General features: G+C 40.4%; 1 protein-coding gene across 1 annotated transcript in view; it reads right to left on the reverse strand.

The window, feature by feature from the left end:
• The window catches only part of ELAPOR2 (endosome-lysosome associated apoptosis and autophagy regulator family member 2), a 176,118-nt gene that overhangs the window by 78,194 nt on the left and 84,119 nt on the right, over nt 1-13,805 (reverse strand). Inside the window, exon 2 of the mRNA XM_049641373.1 lies at nt 8,293-8,413. Coding sequence (XP_049497330.1) covers nt 8,293-8,413 — 121 coding nt within the window. The remainder of the gene's footprint in view (nt 1-8,292; nt 8,414-13,805) is intronic.

Below are 13,805 nucleotides of genomic sequence, written 5' to 3' on the forward strand. Positions count from 1 at the left end.
AAAAAAAAAAAAAAAAACAAAAAACAAAAACAAAAACAAAAACAAAAAACAGCTCCTGGCAGGAAAATTGATTTGTTATCCTGGCAGATTAACAATCCCCATTAAATTGGTTTCCAACCTTTTATAAGAAAAAGCTAACTAAGGTAGTTTTCATCTTTAAAAAAAAAAATAACAAATGGTTTTTATTGTGGCTTTCTGACTTCAGTGTTTAATAGGGGAGAATACCAGTTCCAGTCCATCAGGCATAAGATGACATAAGTTTTATAGAAAAAAATACAACAGCGAAGGTCAGGGGAAGGAAAACATTGAGAGTACTTGATGAGGTCACCAAAGGGGCCAGAAACCATGCATTTGTGAAATCAGTTTTCTCAACTTCCAATTATGTCCTAACACTTTGATTCTTATCATCCTGAACTTTTCCTCTTCCTTAGAAGGTGTCAGTCACCCTCTACTTCCTAATATGATTCTGCAGTTTTGAGGGCTGATTCCCTCATCTCCTTATAAAACATGTTTTTCAGAGAACCACCCTCAGCCACTTCCCACCGAACACCACAAGTGACCTAAAGGTTGATTTCTGAGCTGTCCTTTTCATAATCCCATTTGCTCAGGCCTTTCACCTGCCTCATGTGTTGCTGAGCCCATGCAACTTCCACACCCTTCCCACCTGGAACTTGATGTGTCAACATTCCAGACAAAGCCTATTGAGGACAAAGTATGCCTCTCCTTTTCCATATAAAACAAATTTTCACAAATCTGATTGGATCTCTGTGTTTTGCCTACAGAATGAAACAGCCAAGTCGGTCTCTAATTTAGAACACCACATTTAATCCACAAACATTCCAAGGTTCTAGAGCTTTCTTAGGAGCCATGAGAGGGCTACAGCACCTCTCTTCTTGACATGAATGAAGAAGGACCCTATTCTAAAATAAGAATTTGTATTGCTGAGGAGCACCTGGTTGCCGCAGTCAGTGGAGTGTCTGACTCTTGACCCCAGGGTCGTGAGCTCAAGCCCCACGTTGAACGTGGAGCCTACTTTTAAAAAATAATAAATTCTACAGTTGAATAAAGTACCAATTTTTTTCTAATAAACATTGAATAATGAAAGTATATGTATTAAGCATCAACAATATTCTAGGCACAGGGAAAAAAAATACTAACCAACTTTTCGTTGTATATGAGGATACAACTACAAATGTGCCATAAATTCTGAATGTTATTCTCTTATCTTTCAGAGAAAGAGATACAATTAAGAAGGTAGTGGCCCCTGAATGGCTCAGTCAGCTGAGTGTCCGACTCTTGGTTTCGGCTCAGGTCATGATCTCATAGTTCATGAGTCCAAACCCCACATCAGGTTCTGCACTAACAGTGCAAAGCCTGCTTGAGATTCTCTCTTTCTCTCCCTGCCCCTCCCCTGCTCTCTCTTTCTCAAAGATAAATAAACATTAAAAAAAAAAAAAGAATGAAATCTACAGCAAGATCATTAATGCATTAAAATGACCAATCAATCAATATATCTGAGCCTTTACATGCTTTTTTTAAAATCATTTAGTTATCTGGATATTAACTTGCATTATATTTTACTCAAGAGGTAAAAGTTAGGGGAGCATGGATGTCTCAAGAAGAGGACTAACACTTGTTCAGTATATACTGTAGAATATTCCAAAGAGTCAGGACACCATAGGAGTTAAGAACATGAACCCAGGAACTAGACTGCCTGGGTTCAAATCCCCTTTTTGCCCTTGACCTACCAGTGTGATGTAATACAAGTACCTACTTCAAAAGGTGTGGTGATGCCTAAATAAATTTGAATGAATACATATAAAACATTTATAATTGTGCCTGGCATGTAGCAGATAACTGTTAGCTGTTATAATTCTACATTATTATTTTAATATTATTATTATTGTTGTTACCATTAAGTTATATTATTATGTTACCTAGCACTGTAGATTAGATGTATCAATTCATTTAACTTCCTCAGACATCCATGAATAGCTGTCTCCAGGTCAAAGTCCTTGGTATGACACACAGGAGCCTGTGAGATTTGCCAAAATCTCTGTACCCTCTTGTATTCTCTGACAACCATTCATACAGCTCTCAGAATGCACCTAGGGAAACCCAGTGCTGCCCCCAGTCTGCACCTGTGTCCATGTTTCCTATGTCTCAAAGGCCACTTTGTATCAGTGAATTCAACAACTTCCTTCAGGGTTCGCTTCAGAGATGCTCAGAGAATTAACATATATGGCCCATTAAATATGGCATTTATCGACTCAATCCTCGGTATGGACACAATTTTTTGCACGAAGCTGCCAAAGCTTAGATAATTTTCCAAGGTTATTAAGCTGGTAACAGATGATTCCGAACTTCAAACTTCTATCTGCTTCACTGTGAGCCCTCTTCCTGTGAACAGAAGTCATCCATCTTCCTTGGTAAGATCACCTTAGGTGTTTATATCTATCATTCACTTTGCCCCAATACTATAACATGTTTACCCATCTGCTCTTATTACAATGAAAGGTCATAGAAAACAGTCATCTTTGTAAAATTATTTTTGGATTCCTATTGTCAAGAACATAGGAAATGATAAATGCTTGTTCCAGTGAATAAATTAAAGTTCAATAAGTAGCTGTGAACTGAATATTTTGCCCAAGATATACAAGCTGGTTGCAGATCTGGGATTTAACCATATGTGTATATCACACCTGACCATCAACCATGAGAGGTCTTCAAACAAACACCAATGTAGTTAAGTCTGCAAATGTACCTGCAGAGCAAAGAAATCACATGAAATTAGTTAAACCTAGTGCCTGGGTGGCTCAGTTGATTAAGCATCAGACTCTTGGTTTGAGTTCAGGTCATGATCTCATGGGTTCGTGAGTTCGAGCCTGCATCAGGCTCCATGCTATCAGTGGGGAGCCTGATTGGGAATCTCTCTCTCCCTCTCTCTCTGCCCCTCCCCAGCTCGTGTGCTCACATGTGCACATGCTCTCTCTCTCTCTCTCAAAATAAGTAAATAAACATTTTTTTAAAAAAGTTTTAAAAAAAGAAAGAAATTAGTTAAATCTAGTGTAAGTAGAACCATATAAAAGTTTACTAAATTAGCCAGGCACGTGTGCTTACACCTGCGTTTTCCAAAAATTATATCTGCAGAAATTAGCCTGTGGGGTTCAACTACACATTAGATAAAAGAGTCCTGTAATCAAATAAATTTGGCAAACTCTGAGCAAAACAGGATGCACTTAGCACACAGGAAATGTTCTATAAATATGTATTAGGTTTCTCAGAGACTTTAATATGAAACTGTTCACTGTAGCCCTCCATGAAGGGGATTCACCATTTTCTAAACATACTAACTAGTATTTCACCACAGAAAACCCTCCAAACACTTTGTTTACATGAAGTATTTCTTGGGATTAGTATTCCATGGAACAGACTTACAGCAAAGTATGTGACTGCCACTTAGTGCCCAGGTACTGTTTGCCCAAGTGCACTTGCTACTGTCCCAGTAACAACTCATCACAGAACAGAAACAGACTGAGTTGAATCCTGGGGAAAAGTCTACATTTGCAAGAGCTGTGATGCCAAGGAATGGATTTCTCAATCTCCCCCCCTCAGAAAGCTAAAACCAACTCTCTCTTCAGGAGAATCCCTCCTCTTCCTTTACTTCTAAACTGAAATTGAAAGCTGTTCACTGAAACCGTCATGAGTGACTCTGGCTATAAATAGGTAACAATAGAGATCTGAGAGAAATCAAGAAAAAAAGGAAAAAAATTATATTCAATTTCTTTTTCTAATCAGAAAATTAACACTTTTTGATCCAAGATAACCAAATATTAGAACTTTATACAGATACTAAAGCACAAGATTACAAAACGCCCACAAGACTCTGACCGAATTGAGGCCAACATATTAAATGGAATTACAGCTATCTTAAATGGTCATCCTCAATTAGAAAACAGTGTGCTATGATTGTGCTCAAAGTCATGACTAATATTTGAAGGGGAAAGCAACAGAAGACACTCCCAGGAGGGAGAGGTATCTTGTAATGTTTATGTCCACCTCAGTGCCTTAGACTTGTCTGAAAATACGTAAGGAAATAAGTAAAGGAATCCTCTGCCCATTCCCAGTAGCCAGGCTTTTATTTTTAAGGTTTGGGCCTTTTCCCCAGTGAGACAGAGATAGAGAGAAAGGGAGAGGGAAAGATGGGGGGGATGGAGGGAAGGAGAGGAAGGGAAGAAGAAATGAGGGATGAGAGAGAAGGAAGGTATACCCCCACCCAGGCAAGCATTCCAAAAAGACTATTGTTTGTGATGATCTAACAAGGTCAAGGAGACCCCAGAGGGTCAAGGCAAGATTTTAGGGAGTTGACCCAACAGTGGAGAAGAGGTGGAGTAGAGATAGGGTCTCTGTCCCTTGCTCTGGGAGAAGACAAGGAGTGTCGTAGTCCAGCAACGACATGTTGTCTGCGAGCTGGGCCTGAGTGACACCAAGACCTCAAATGACCAGTGACACTCACAAACACAAGTCTCCTGGCACCAGGGCTTTGGAGAAGCAGCATAGTTCTCTGGAGCTAAGCCTGGAATTACCAGACAGAAGGAGGGAAATGAGGGCATCTCAGGGGCCTGCCTGGAGCAGTATTACCTGAGAGACTGAGGAGCTTGCCCCAGCAGACGGGACAGGAGGACAGTGGGGGCCACTGTCAGTTAACAACCAGAGGCCTCTCTATGCCGTTTCCTGAGCCCTACAAGCTTCCCACTCGCATACCACCCAGAGTTCTAGCACAACACAGACTTCACCAACTTCACTTACAAGAGTCTCGCAGCCAGGTTTTTTATATGATTTTTTTTAATAAAGATTATACAATATAGCCTGCCCATCAATCTTCTGGAAAAATTTACAATGGTTACCTGAACATTCCTATCAGCCTTTTCCTAAGGAAAGGCCTGTACTGCTTCTCCTGATTAAAAAAAGAAAGAAAGAAAAAAGAAAAAAACCTACCCAATTACATTCCGAAGCATCTACAGCAATTTCAACTGAGCCCAAACTCTGGGTGTGATTTCATTTAGACATTACGATATGGAGAAATTAAGTCCAACTCAATAATTGCCCTAATACTCTTCAATTATTTGAAGTTGCCACATATCATATTTCTCTTTTCTTTTTCCTTGTGGCCCAACTACTGGGCCACATCATTATGACCTAACTACTGAGTCTAGCACTTATGGGCATCACTCGCCAGCCAAGGTTGTGGTATCGTCCCACGGCTTGCAAGAAGCATGCCAATCCAGAACCGTAACACTTTTAGCCTCCTTTATCCTTGAACCACAAGAGTTTCTAAAATCCTCCCTTGAAGATATCCACCAATAAGCTTTACATCTCCCACGTGGGACCCAGTAAAGTCCCCCATCCTGACGTGGCAGCCTAAATCAGAGGCAGGCTCTGGAATCAGACATGTCTGTACTTGAATCCTAGATCTGCCACATCCTGGTCATATGACCTGTGTAAGGTACTTCACTTCTTTAATTCTGACTTTTCTCATCAATAAAATGGAAACACTGGTATCTATCTGAGAGGGTTGTCATAAAGATACGATGGGAGAATGATATAAAGCCCTCAGCACAATGTTTAGCATACAATCGGTACATGAGAAATGATAGTTATTATTAGCCATAGAAAATCTAGGCCACTGAGCAAATACTCAGTTATTACTATAACTGCCTGCAGGAGTACTTTAATGTCTAGGAATGTGGTAAGCACCATGGTTAGTGCTAGGAATTAACTAAGCTTCTAAGTTACTTAGATATGTTTTTCATGCTTTTTAAAACAGTTTCTAGAGCAGACATAATCACATTATGCGGAAATAAATGAAAATTCAGACTTCAGAGAAAATGCCAAGATTAAAAATGTCCCCAGCCATCATGTCAGTATTGTCATTTTAAAGTCAGTACCATTTTTAAAGTAAGTAGTATCATTTTTAAAATAAAAATTAATAGTGCCTTGATTACTAGTCAATTTTTTTTAGAAAAGTTCTAGCTGGAGTGTGAGATTCATAACATTATCTTTGGAAGACTGGTAAATAATGTGCAAAAAAAAAAATGTCCCTGGCCTTCTTCAAATAGAAATATTTCCATTTAAGCATCAAATCTATGATAGATTTTTGAACCTTTGGCCAATACCTTTAATCAGTGATATGCTGGTGAATGTTTAACAACCAGCTCTCAGGAGAAAGGAGGCACCTGGTTTGTACAATTTGCCAGTTTCCATGGTGTGAAATACTCCACCCAGGCCTGTTTCAAACTAATAATCAGTTTCCAAAAGCCAGTGCCAGCCAGCACCACCACAGCACCCAGATAAGGAGTAGTGTTCATAATGATTAGGTAGTCTACCCCAACAGGGTTGCTTACAAGGGAACCAAGGAATTAGCTCACAAGTAAAAGGCAAATATAGATTTAAAAAATATACAGATTTTCTAGGAAAGTAACTGAAGCATCTTACAACAGGCTAATTCCACAGGTATTTTTCAGACTGTTTCCCTTTTGCACTCAAATTCCCCCTTAGTGAGAGCTATGCTCTTTCTGCATAGGAGGCTGACAACATTCCAGCCTTATATCAGCTTATTCTATAGTGACCTTGCTATCCTCTGAAGAATCGTGCCAGACTGAGGGGCACCTGAGTGGCTCAGTTGGTTAAGCGTCCAACTTTGGCTCAGGTCATGATCTCATGGTTCATGAGTTCAAGCCCTGCATCAGGCTCTGTGCTGACAGCTCAGAGCCTGGAGCCTGTTTTGGATTCTGTGTTTCCTTCTCTCTCTGCCCCTCCCTGGCTCTCACTGTCTGTCTGTGAAAAAGAAATAAACATTAAAAAAAACTTTTTTAAAGAGTCTTGCTAGACTAAAGTCTTCACTGGCTAGAAGGATCCCAGGTTCTCTCTTTATTCATTGAGGATCTTCCACTAATTTTCCCCATAAGACTACTGCTGTCTTCCTGTCTCCCTTTCAGCAGTAAACCCACCACCCATGCTAATACCTTCTCTAGCCAGTAAGAGAGACAGGTTCTATGAATGGGAAAGAATTAACGATCCTTTAATAATTTGCTTATCTATTTGTTCTTGTATTTGGAAACAGAAAAACTTAGCTTTTAGGAATACCATTTTGGAGACAGCATGAAACCCCCAAAAAAAACCTGTCTGTGTCTTACTTCTGGCTTTGAACTCCAATCTATCCCGAGACCACTTCACTGCAGGAACTCATCACTCAACAAATGAAAGGATTAAAAAAAGGAGAGTTTATAAATGAAAACAAATTTAATAACCTATTTCTCTATTAACTCATAATGCTGCACTTCCAACCTGTTTAATTGCTAAAAGACAAGCTACTGAATGTGACATTCATCAATTCTACCATCTGTCTGTAGGTTACACTAAAAAGGCAAATTACATTACTTCTTTGGCTTAGAAAAAAAACAAACCCAGCGCTAAATGGAGGAGTTTTACGCATGGATGTTGGTGATGATAGCAAAGCAATGAGAATGTACTTAATGCTGCTGATCTGTACACTTAAAAAATGGTTCAGATGGTAGAGTTTATGTCTTTTTTACCCAAGGTTTGGAAAACTTTTTTAAAAACGTAAAGAAAAAAATCTATTAAAGAGAAATTCTGCCACTCCGCCTTCCAGAGTTGCAACTAAGACGGTAAACCAGATTTTAAACAGATTTTCTTAAAAATAAATAAAGGGTGCCTGGGTGGCTCCATCAGTTAAGTGTCCAGCTCTTGATTTCGATTCAGGTCATGATCTCAGGAACCACGAGCCCGGCATAGGGCTCTGCACTGACAGCGTGGAGCCTGCTTGGGATTCTCTCTCTCTTTCTCTCTCTCTCTCTCTCTCTCTCTCTCTCTCTGCCCTTCCCTGGCTTGTGCACATGCCCAATCTCTCTGAAAATAAATAACTAAACAGGAAGGAAGGAAGGAAGGAAGGAAGGAAGGAAGGAAGGAAGGAAGGAAAGAATGAAGGAAGGAAAGAAGGAAGGAAGGAAAGAAGGAAGGAAGGAAAGAAAGAAGGAAGGAAGGAAGGAAGGAAGGAAGGAAGGCAGGCAGGCACCTTCAACACTGCCTGTGTCTAATTACAGACTTCAGGCATAAGGGCACCGAGTATTAAGAAGAAGCTTTTGCTCTGCTAGATGTCAATGCTATATGCTCATTTTTCTAAAAGTCTCTTACATTCATTATAATTAACTTCGTGGGCCAAACGGATACAGTTTAATCAGGAAAACGAACAGTCAAAAATTCAAAACCTACTGCATTCTTTGCCTCTCACTGGGTCAGGCAGGCCAGAGCAGTCCACTGCAGAATTCGGAATGGCGACTCTCCACCGGGAGCCGCTGCTATCACATTCTGTATATTCAAAGTGGTAATCTTTCTGCAAACAATCACAAAAACAAGCCTTTGTTAGAGCCAGTTTTAATGGGATGACTGTGCTTTCTCAATCACCCCCCAACCTGCACACAAGCCTGATTCCAAACAGTACTCTCTGCTTGACTCTCGGTCTTACCCTATTGCCTTCACACCAAGCAGGGCTTTGTTTTTTGTTTGTTTATCAAAACTCTATCAGGCCGGGCACTGAGTAGGCTCTGAGGATATGAGGAGGAACAGCCAATGCTCTCAAGCTGTGACCATTGACCTTGAGTCTCACCTCCTAGAAAAGCACACTACAGCACACTACCCTCTTTCTTTTGCAGATATTTTTAAGCTCCAAATAATTGATAGATATGATCCTAAGGGCTAAATAACACTAGGAAACTGAATACCACCCCTGTCCCCAGTTGTTCAAAGAAAGAAGAAACCATTCCCACTGACCTAATTCTCTGCTTAAAATTTAACAGCAGGTATAATAATTAATCATCTAAATGTTAGTAAAAGGCAGTTTTTTAAGCACCTTTCCCAGGCTCCATACACACCCACCACAGCAGGCTGCCGTCAATCACAGAATATAAAATAGACATTTATTACAAACGCCAAATTAAGACCAAACCCACTTAGCTCTAGCTTTTGGGTGCTTTGATGTTTTCACAATGACCCCTCCCCTGGTCAGAGCACATTACAACTGTGAGGTGCTTGAACTGAGGGAGAACAAGGACACAATGTCATTGGAGCATTTTAAGAATGAAAGAAATTCTAAATCCTCCCCCAAATATTTTCAGTTCAATATCCTCTTTATTCAGTGAATATCTTGGATGTGGCTATTTGGATTCATTCACTCAATTTTGCCTCCCTTACTATATCAGTGACCAGAGAGAACAGAAAACTCAAGTCCTATCAACATCGGGAAAATCAGGTGTGTGAGGTGGAAAGGTGTATGTGTGTGTGTGTGCTTACGCATGCACACGTGTGTACACAGAGAAAGAATATCACTTAAGAAATGGCTCCTGAAATCACAAAGGTGTGGAGTTGAACTCCCATCTCACTACACCAGGTACAATCTGTGTAATACTGGGCAAGCCACTTGACTTCTCAAAGCATCCATTTTTCATGAGTAAACTTAGAAGAATATTTCCTACCTTGTATGGCTGTGTGGAAATTGTTTAAGATAATGCATGGAAAATGTTAGCTATATCAGGCTACACTGAGTTAGCGCTTGATGAATGGTAGAGATATTGTCCTTACTAAGGATCATGAGGGTGGAGACGATGATAGAGAAAGGAGGTAGTGGAGATGTGGTAAATCACAAACTGTCTGAGTCTGTTTCCTCTGCTTCAGTTTCTACATATACATAAGATAAAATGATAAGGGATCAGAAGGTAGAGAAGGTGGAATTATCAGGCTGGAAGCAAAGGTTTTTATGCTGCATTGAGACTCTGCCTCAGAAATAAAATTTAGTATACCTTCAGGCGATCCTCTGTGAATATTATTTTTCTACTCAAATATCTGACCACTCAAGACAACAGATAATTTGAGATGAAGTTGACAAGATCCTGGTTTCAAATATGGCTTACTGTCAGTTAAGGGCAAATCTACATACCTAAAAAAAAATCATTTTTAGCAGCCAAATGGGAAAAATTTTCCAGAAGAAAAGTTGGGAAGAGGGAAGGAAGGAAGGAGGGAGGGGGGAAGGAAAGCAGTAAAAGGTCACTAAATGTAACTACATACCATGGTCAAACACAGAAGTCATCATAAAGTAAAAAATAAACAACAAAACAAATGGGTGAAGAAACAACACACAACAAAGGTTAATTAACAATCCTGGGTTTCTAAAAACTAATCCAGGAAAGGACGAACAATTATTTGGAAATATGGTCAAAGAACATACACAACTCATTAAAGAGCGATACAAACTAAAAAAGTTAAACCTTGACAAAGAAATACAAACAGTTTTCATCAAGTTGGCACATTTTTAAAATCATGTTTAAAAGTTTTCTAAGGCCTGGATGACTCACTCAGTCAGGCATCTGACTCGATGTCTTGATGTGGGATCGAGCCCCACATCAGGCTCTGTGCTGACAGTGTGGAGCCTGCTTGGGATTCTCTGTCTTCCTCTCTCTCTGCCCTTCCCCCACTTCACAGGTGTGCACTCTCTCTCTCAAAATAAATAAACATTAAAAAAAAAAGTTTTCTTAGACTTCAGTGCAGTAAAAGGGGCACTTGTGTGCCTCCCATCACAGAGTAAAGTGATGCAACCTTTCTGGAGAAAAGTGGATCAGTAGCTTTAAAGTGGTCAAAAATTTGAACCTCAAATCCCTCTGGTAGCACCCAATCTAAGGGGGAAAAACAGTTAATGTGGTCAGAGATTTATGTGCAAAAATGCTCCTCACAGCTTCCCTATAACTAGAAGTAGTACCATTAATAGCTGAACATGATAGAACCATACATTATTTATCTGACATTGTTCACATGCATCTACACATGCATCGGTACTCATAACAGTGACATGGTTCAGGAAGGACAGTGAACAATATTGCCATGGTTCAACTGAAACTCAGACTGGCTGAATGATTTAGCCAGAGACACCCAGCTACTATGTCACATAGCTAAGAGCAGAAGTCAAGCCTTGTGTTTATTTACCAGAGTTTTCAGTTTAGATAACACCATTATGCTTAAAATAGAAGGTTACTGTTTTAAAATCGAAGGAATGGGAAAAGTTTCTAGTATCAAAGCCTGATGGTTTGACAAGTCTAACAGTGAGCCTGGGGATGTCGTATATTCAAACAGGAGACGAGAGCACGCAGAGAAGCAGAAACCATTGGATTCCCCCCTACGTTTCACAGTTCTGATGGCAACAAGTCCAACATGAGTATCACTGGGCCAAAATCAAGGTGTCAGCCTCCCTCCAGAGACTCTAGGGGAGAATCCACTTCTTGCCTCTTCCAGTTTCTGGTGGCTGCTGGCATTTGTTGGCTTACAGTCTCCACCTCTGCAATCACACTACCTTCTCCTCTTCTGTCTTATCTCCCTCTGCTTCATTCTCGTAAGTACACTTGTGATTACATTTAGGATCCAGTTAGATAATAAAGAATAATCCCCCCATCTTAACTTATTCACATCTTCCAAGTCCTTTTTTCCATAAAAGATAATTCAAGGGTTCTAGGGATGAGGACATGCCTATGTTTTCTGGGCAGGGAAGGCATTATTCAACCTACTACAATCCACTCCCTGGCTCCAAAGGCACATGTCCCTCTCACATGCAAAATATATTCACCGTATCCCAACATTCACTAAAGACTCAACACATTATAGCACCAACTCAAAATCCAAAACATCATCTATATCTCATCAGCTCCAACGTCCCAGAAGTAAACCTCCAAATCAGGTATGGGAAGACTTCATTATGATACACATTGAGGCAACATTCCTCTCCATCTGGCACCTGTGTTACCTGCTTCCAAAATACAATGGGTTTGGACCTTAACAACAGTTATAGACATTCCCATTCTAAAACGGATAAACTGGAAGGGAGAAAGGGAAGGAATAAGCCAACAGTCCCAAGTAATTTCAAAATCTATCAGGACAGATTCCATTAGTATTCCATTAGAAACAATCCTCTGTAGTTTAGGGCTCCAACATCTGGGCCCAGAGCTCCACCCTCAGAGTCATTCTTAGGTTGTTTTTTTTGTTGTTGTTGTTTTGTTTTTTTGTTTTTTTGCTTTGTTTTTTGAAAAGGAGAACATATTTGCAGCTGAGCTGGTTTATTAAGCTGTTTCTTGCCTGTAAAATTTTGGGATTCCAATGGCCTTCCTCCATTTCACCCCCCTCTGTTCCTTTCAGTTCAAGCTGGCGGTGTTTCTGCTCATGTTATCAAAAACCTTGTGAGTCTCCTGTGCGTGTCACAAGATTCATTCCATTAGATGGAGGATCTTCCATAGATCTTTCCTGGACAGTCCCAGCCCTATTCCTGGCTTCTGCTGAGAGGGTTAAAAAGACCCATGAGTCTGACACCCAATTTCCTCAGCACTAGCAAAAGGTTTTCCAGACACATTCTTGGGCTTCTCTCCTCAGCGTACTTTCATAATGGCGGGTCTCCTGATTTTAGCATTGTCTGCAACCTGGACAAAATGAGAATTTCCCCAATCATCAAGTCTGGTTTCCTTTTTATTTAAGAATTCTTCCTTCAATTTGTCTATTTCCTCTCACATTTTACAACAAGCAGCAAGAAGGAACCAGGCCGTACCTTCAATACTTTGCTCAGGAATCTCCTCTGGAAATATCCAAGCTCATCACTTATAAGTGTTGCCTTCCACCCAAACGTAAAACAAAATTCTTCTACATTTTCCACTACTATATAACAAGGACCATCTTTTCTCCAATTTCCGATGGCATATTCCTCATTTCCTTCTCGGCCCTGACCAGTAGCACCTTCACTATCTCTACCAACATTCTGCTTAGGGCAGTTCCCCTTTTCTCTACTGTGCTCCTCACCAAGTTCTCACTGAGCCCTCAATGGCAGAGTCTTTGGTACTCACATTTCTGCCAACAGTCTGTTCCAGCCAACCCAGGCTTTCCCTACAATGTGCCTTAAACTTCTTTCAGTTTCTGTTCTTTACCCAATTCTAAAACCACTTCCACATTTTTAGGTACGGTTACAGCAGCTCCCCACCTCTGGGTCGTAATCTCTGAATTGGTTTTCCAATGGCTGGTGTAACAAATTGCCACCAATTTAGCAGCGTACAACAAAAGAAATGTCTTCTTACAATTCTGGAGGCCAGTAGTCCAAGCATCGCTGAGGCATCAGCCAGGCCACGCTCCTTCTGGAGATTTCAGGGAAGAATCCATTCCTTGCCTTCTCCAGCTTCTGGTGGCTACCAGCATTTGTTGGCTTGTGGCCACATCACTTCAGTCTCTGCCTCCGTGGACACATTGCCTTCTTTCTCCTCCCACTGGGACTGCATTGAGGGCCCACTGAGATAATCTACTATCTCAAAATTCTGTCACATCTTCAAAGCCTTTTTTTGTTGTTATTTATCATGGAAAGGTAACATTCACAGGTTCCAGGGATTAGGACTTGGGCAGGGGAGCATTATTCAGCCTATCACAACCCACTATTGTAGAATGGCCTTGACCAGCCATGCACTTACATAATGGCTTCCTTGTGTCTCTTGTTCCCACTTATTTGTATTAGGAAGTCTTCCCTATTTTCACATCCCACTGAGAAGATCCTGGCCCTCATATGTAAAATTCAGGTAATTTGTTATCATCATTGCAAAATAATGATGCTGAGAAGTCTGACACGAATTCCAAAAGAAGTCCTCAGAATAAGCTAGGAAGCTCAGAAAACTCTCTTTTACCACTGTCATTCAAGTTGCCAATTAGGAGATGAAAAC

Source organism: Panthera uncia, chromosome A2, assembly GCF_023721935.1.
Source record: "Panthera uncia isolate 11264 chromosome A2, Puncia_PCG_1.0, whole genome shotgun sequence".
Classification (NCBI taxonomy): domain Eukaryota; kingdom Metazoa; phylum Chordata; class Mammalia; order Carnivora; family Felidae; genus Panthera; species Panthera uncia.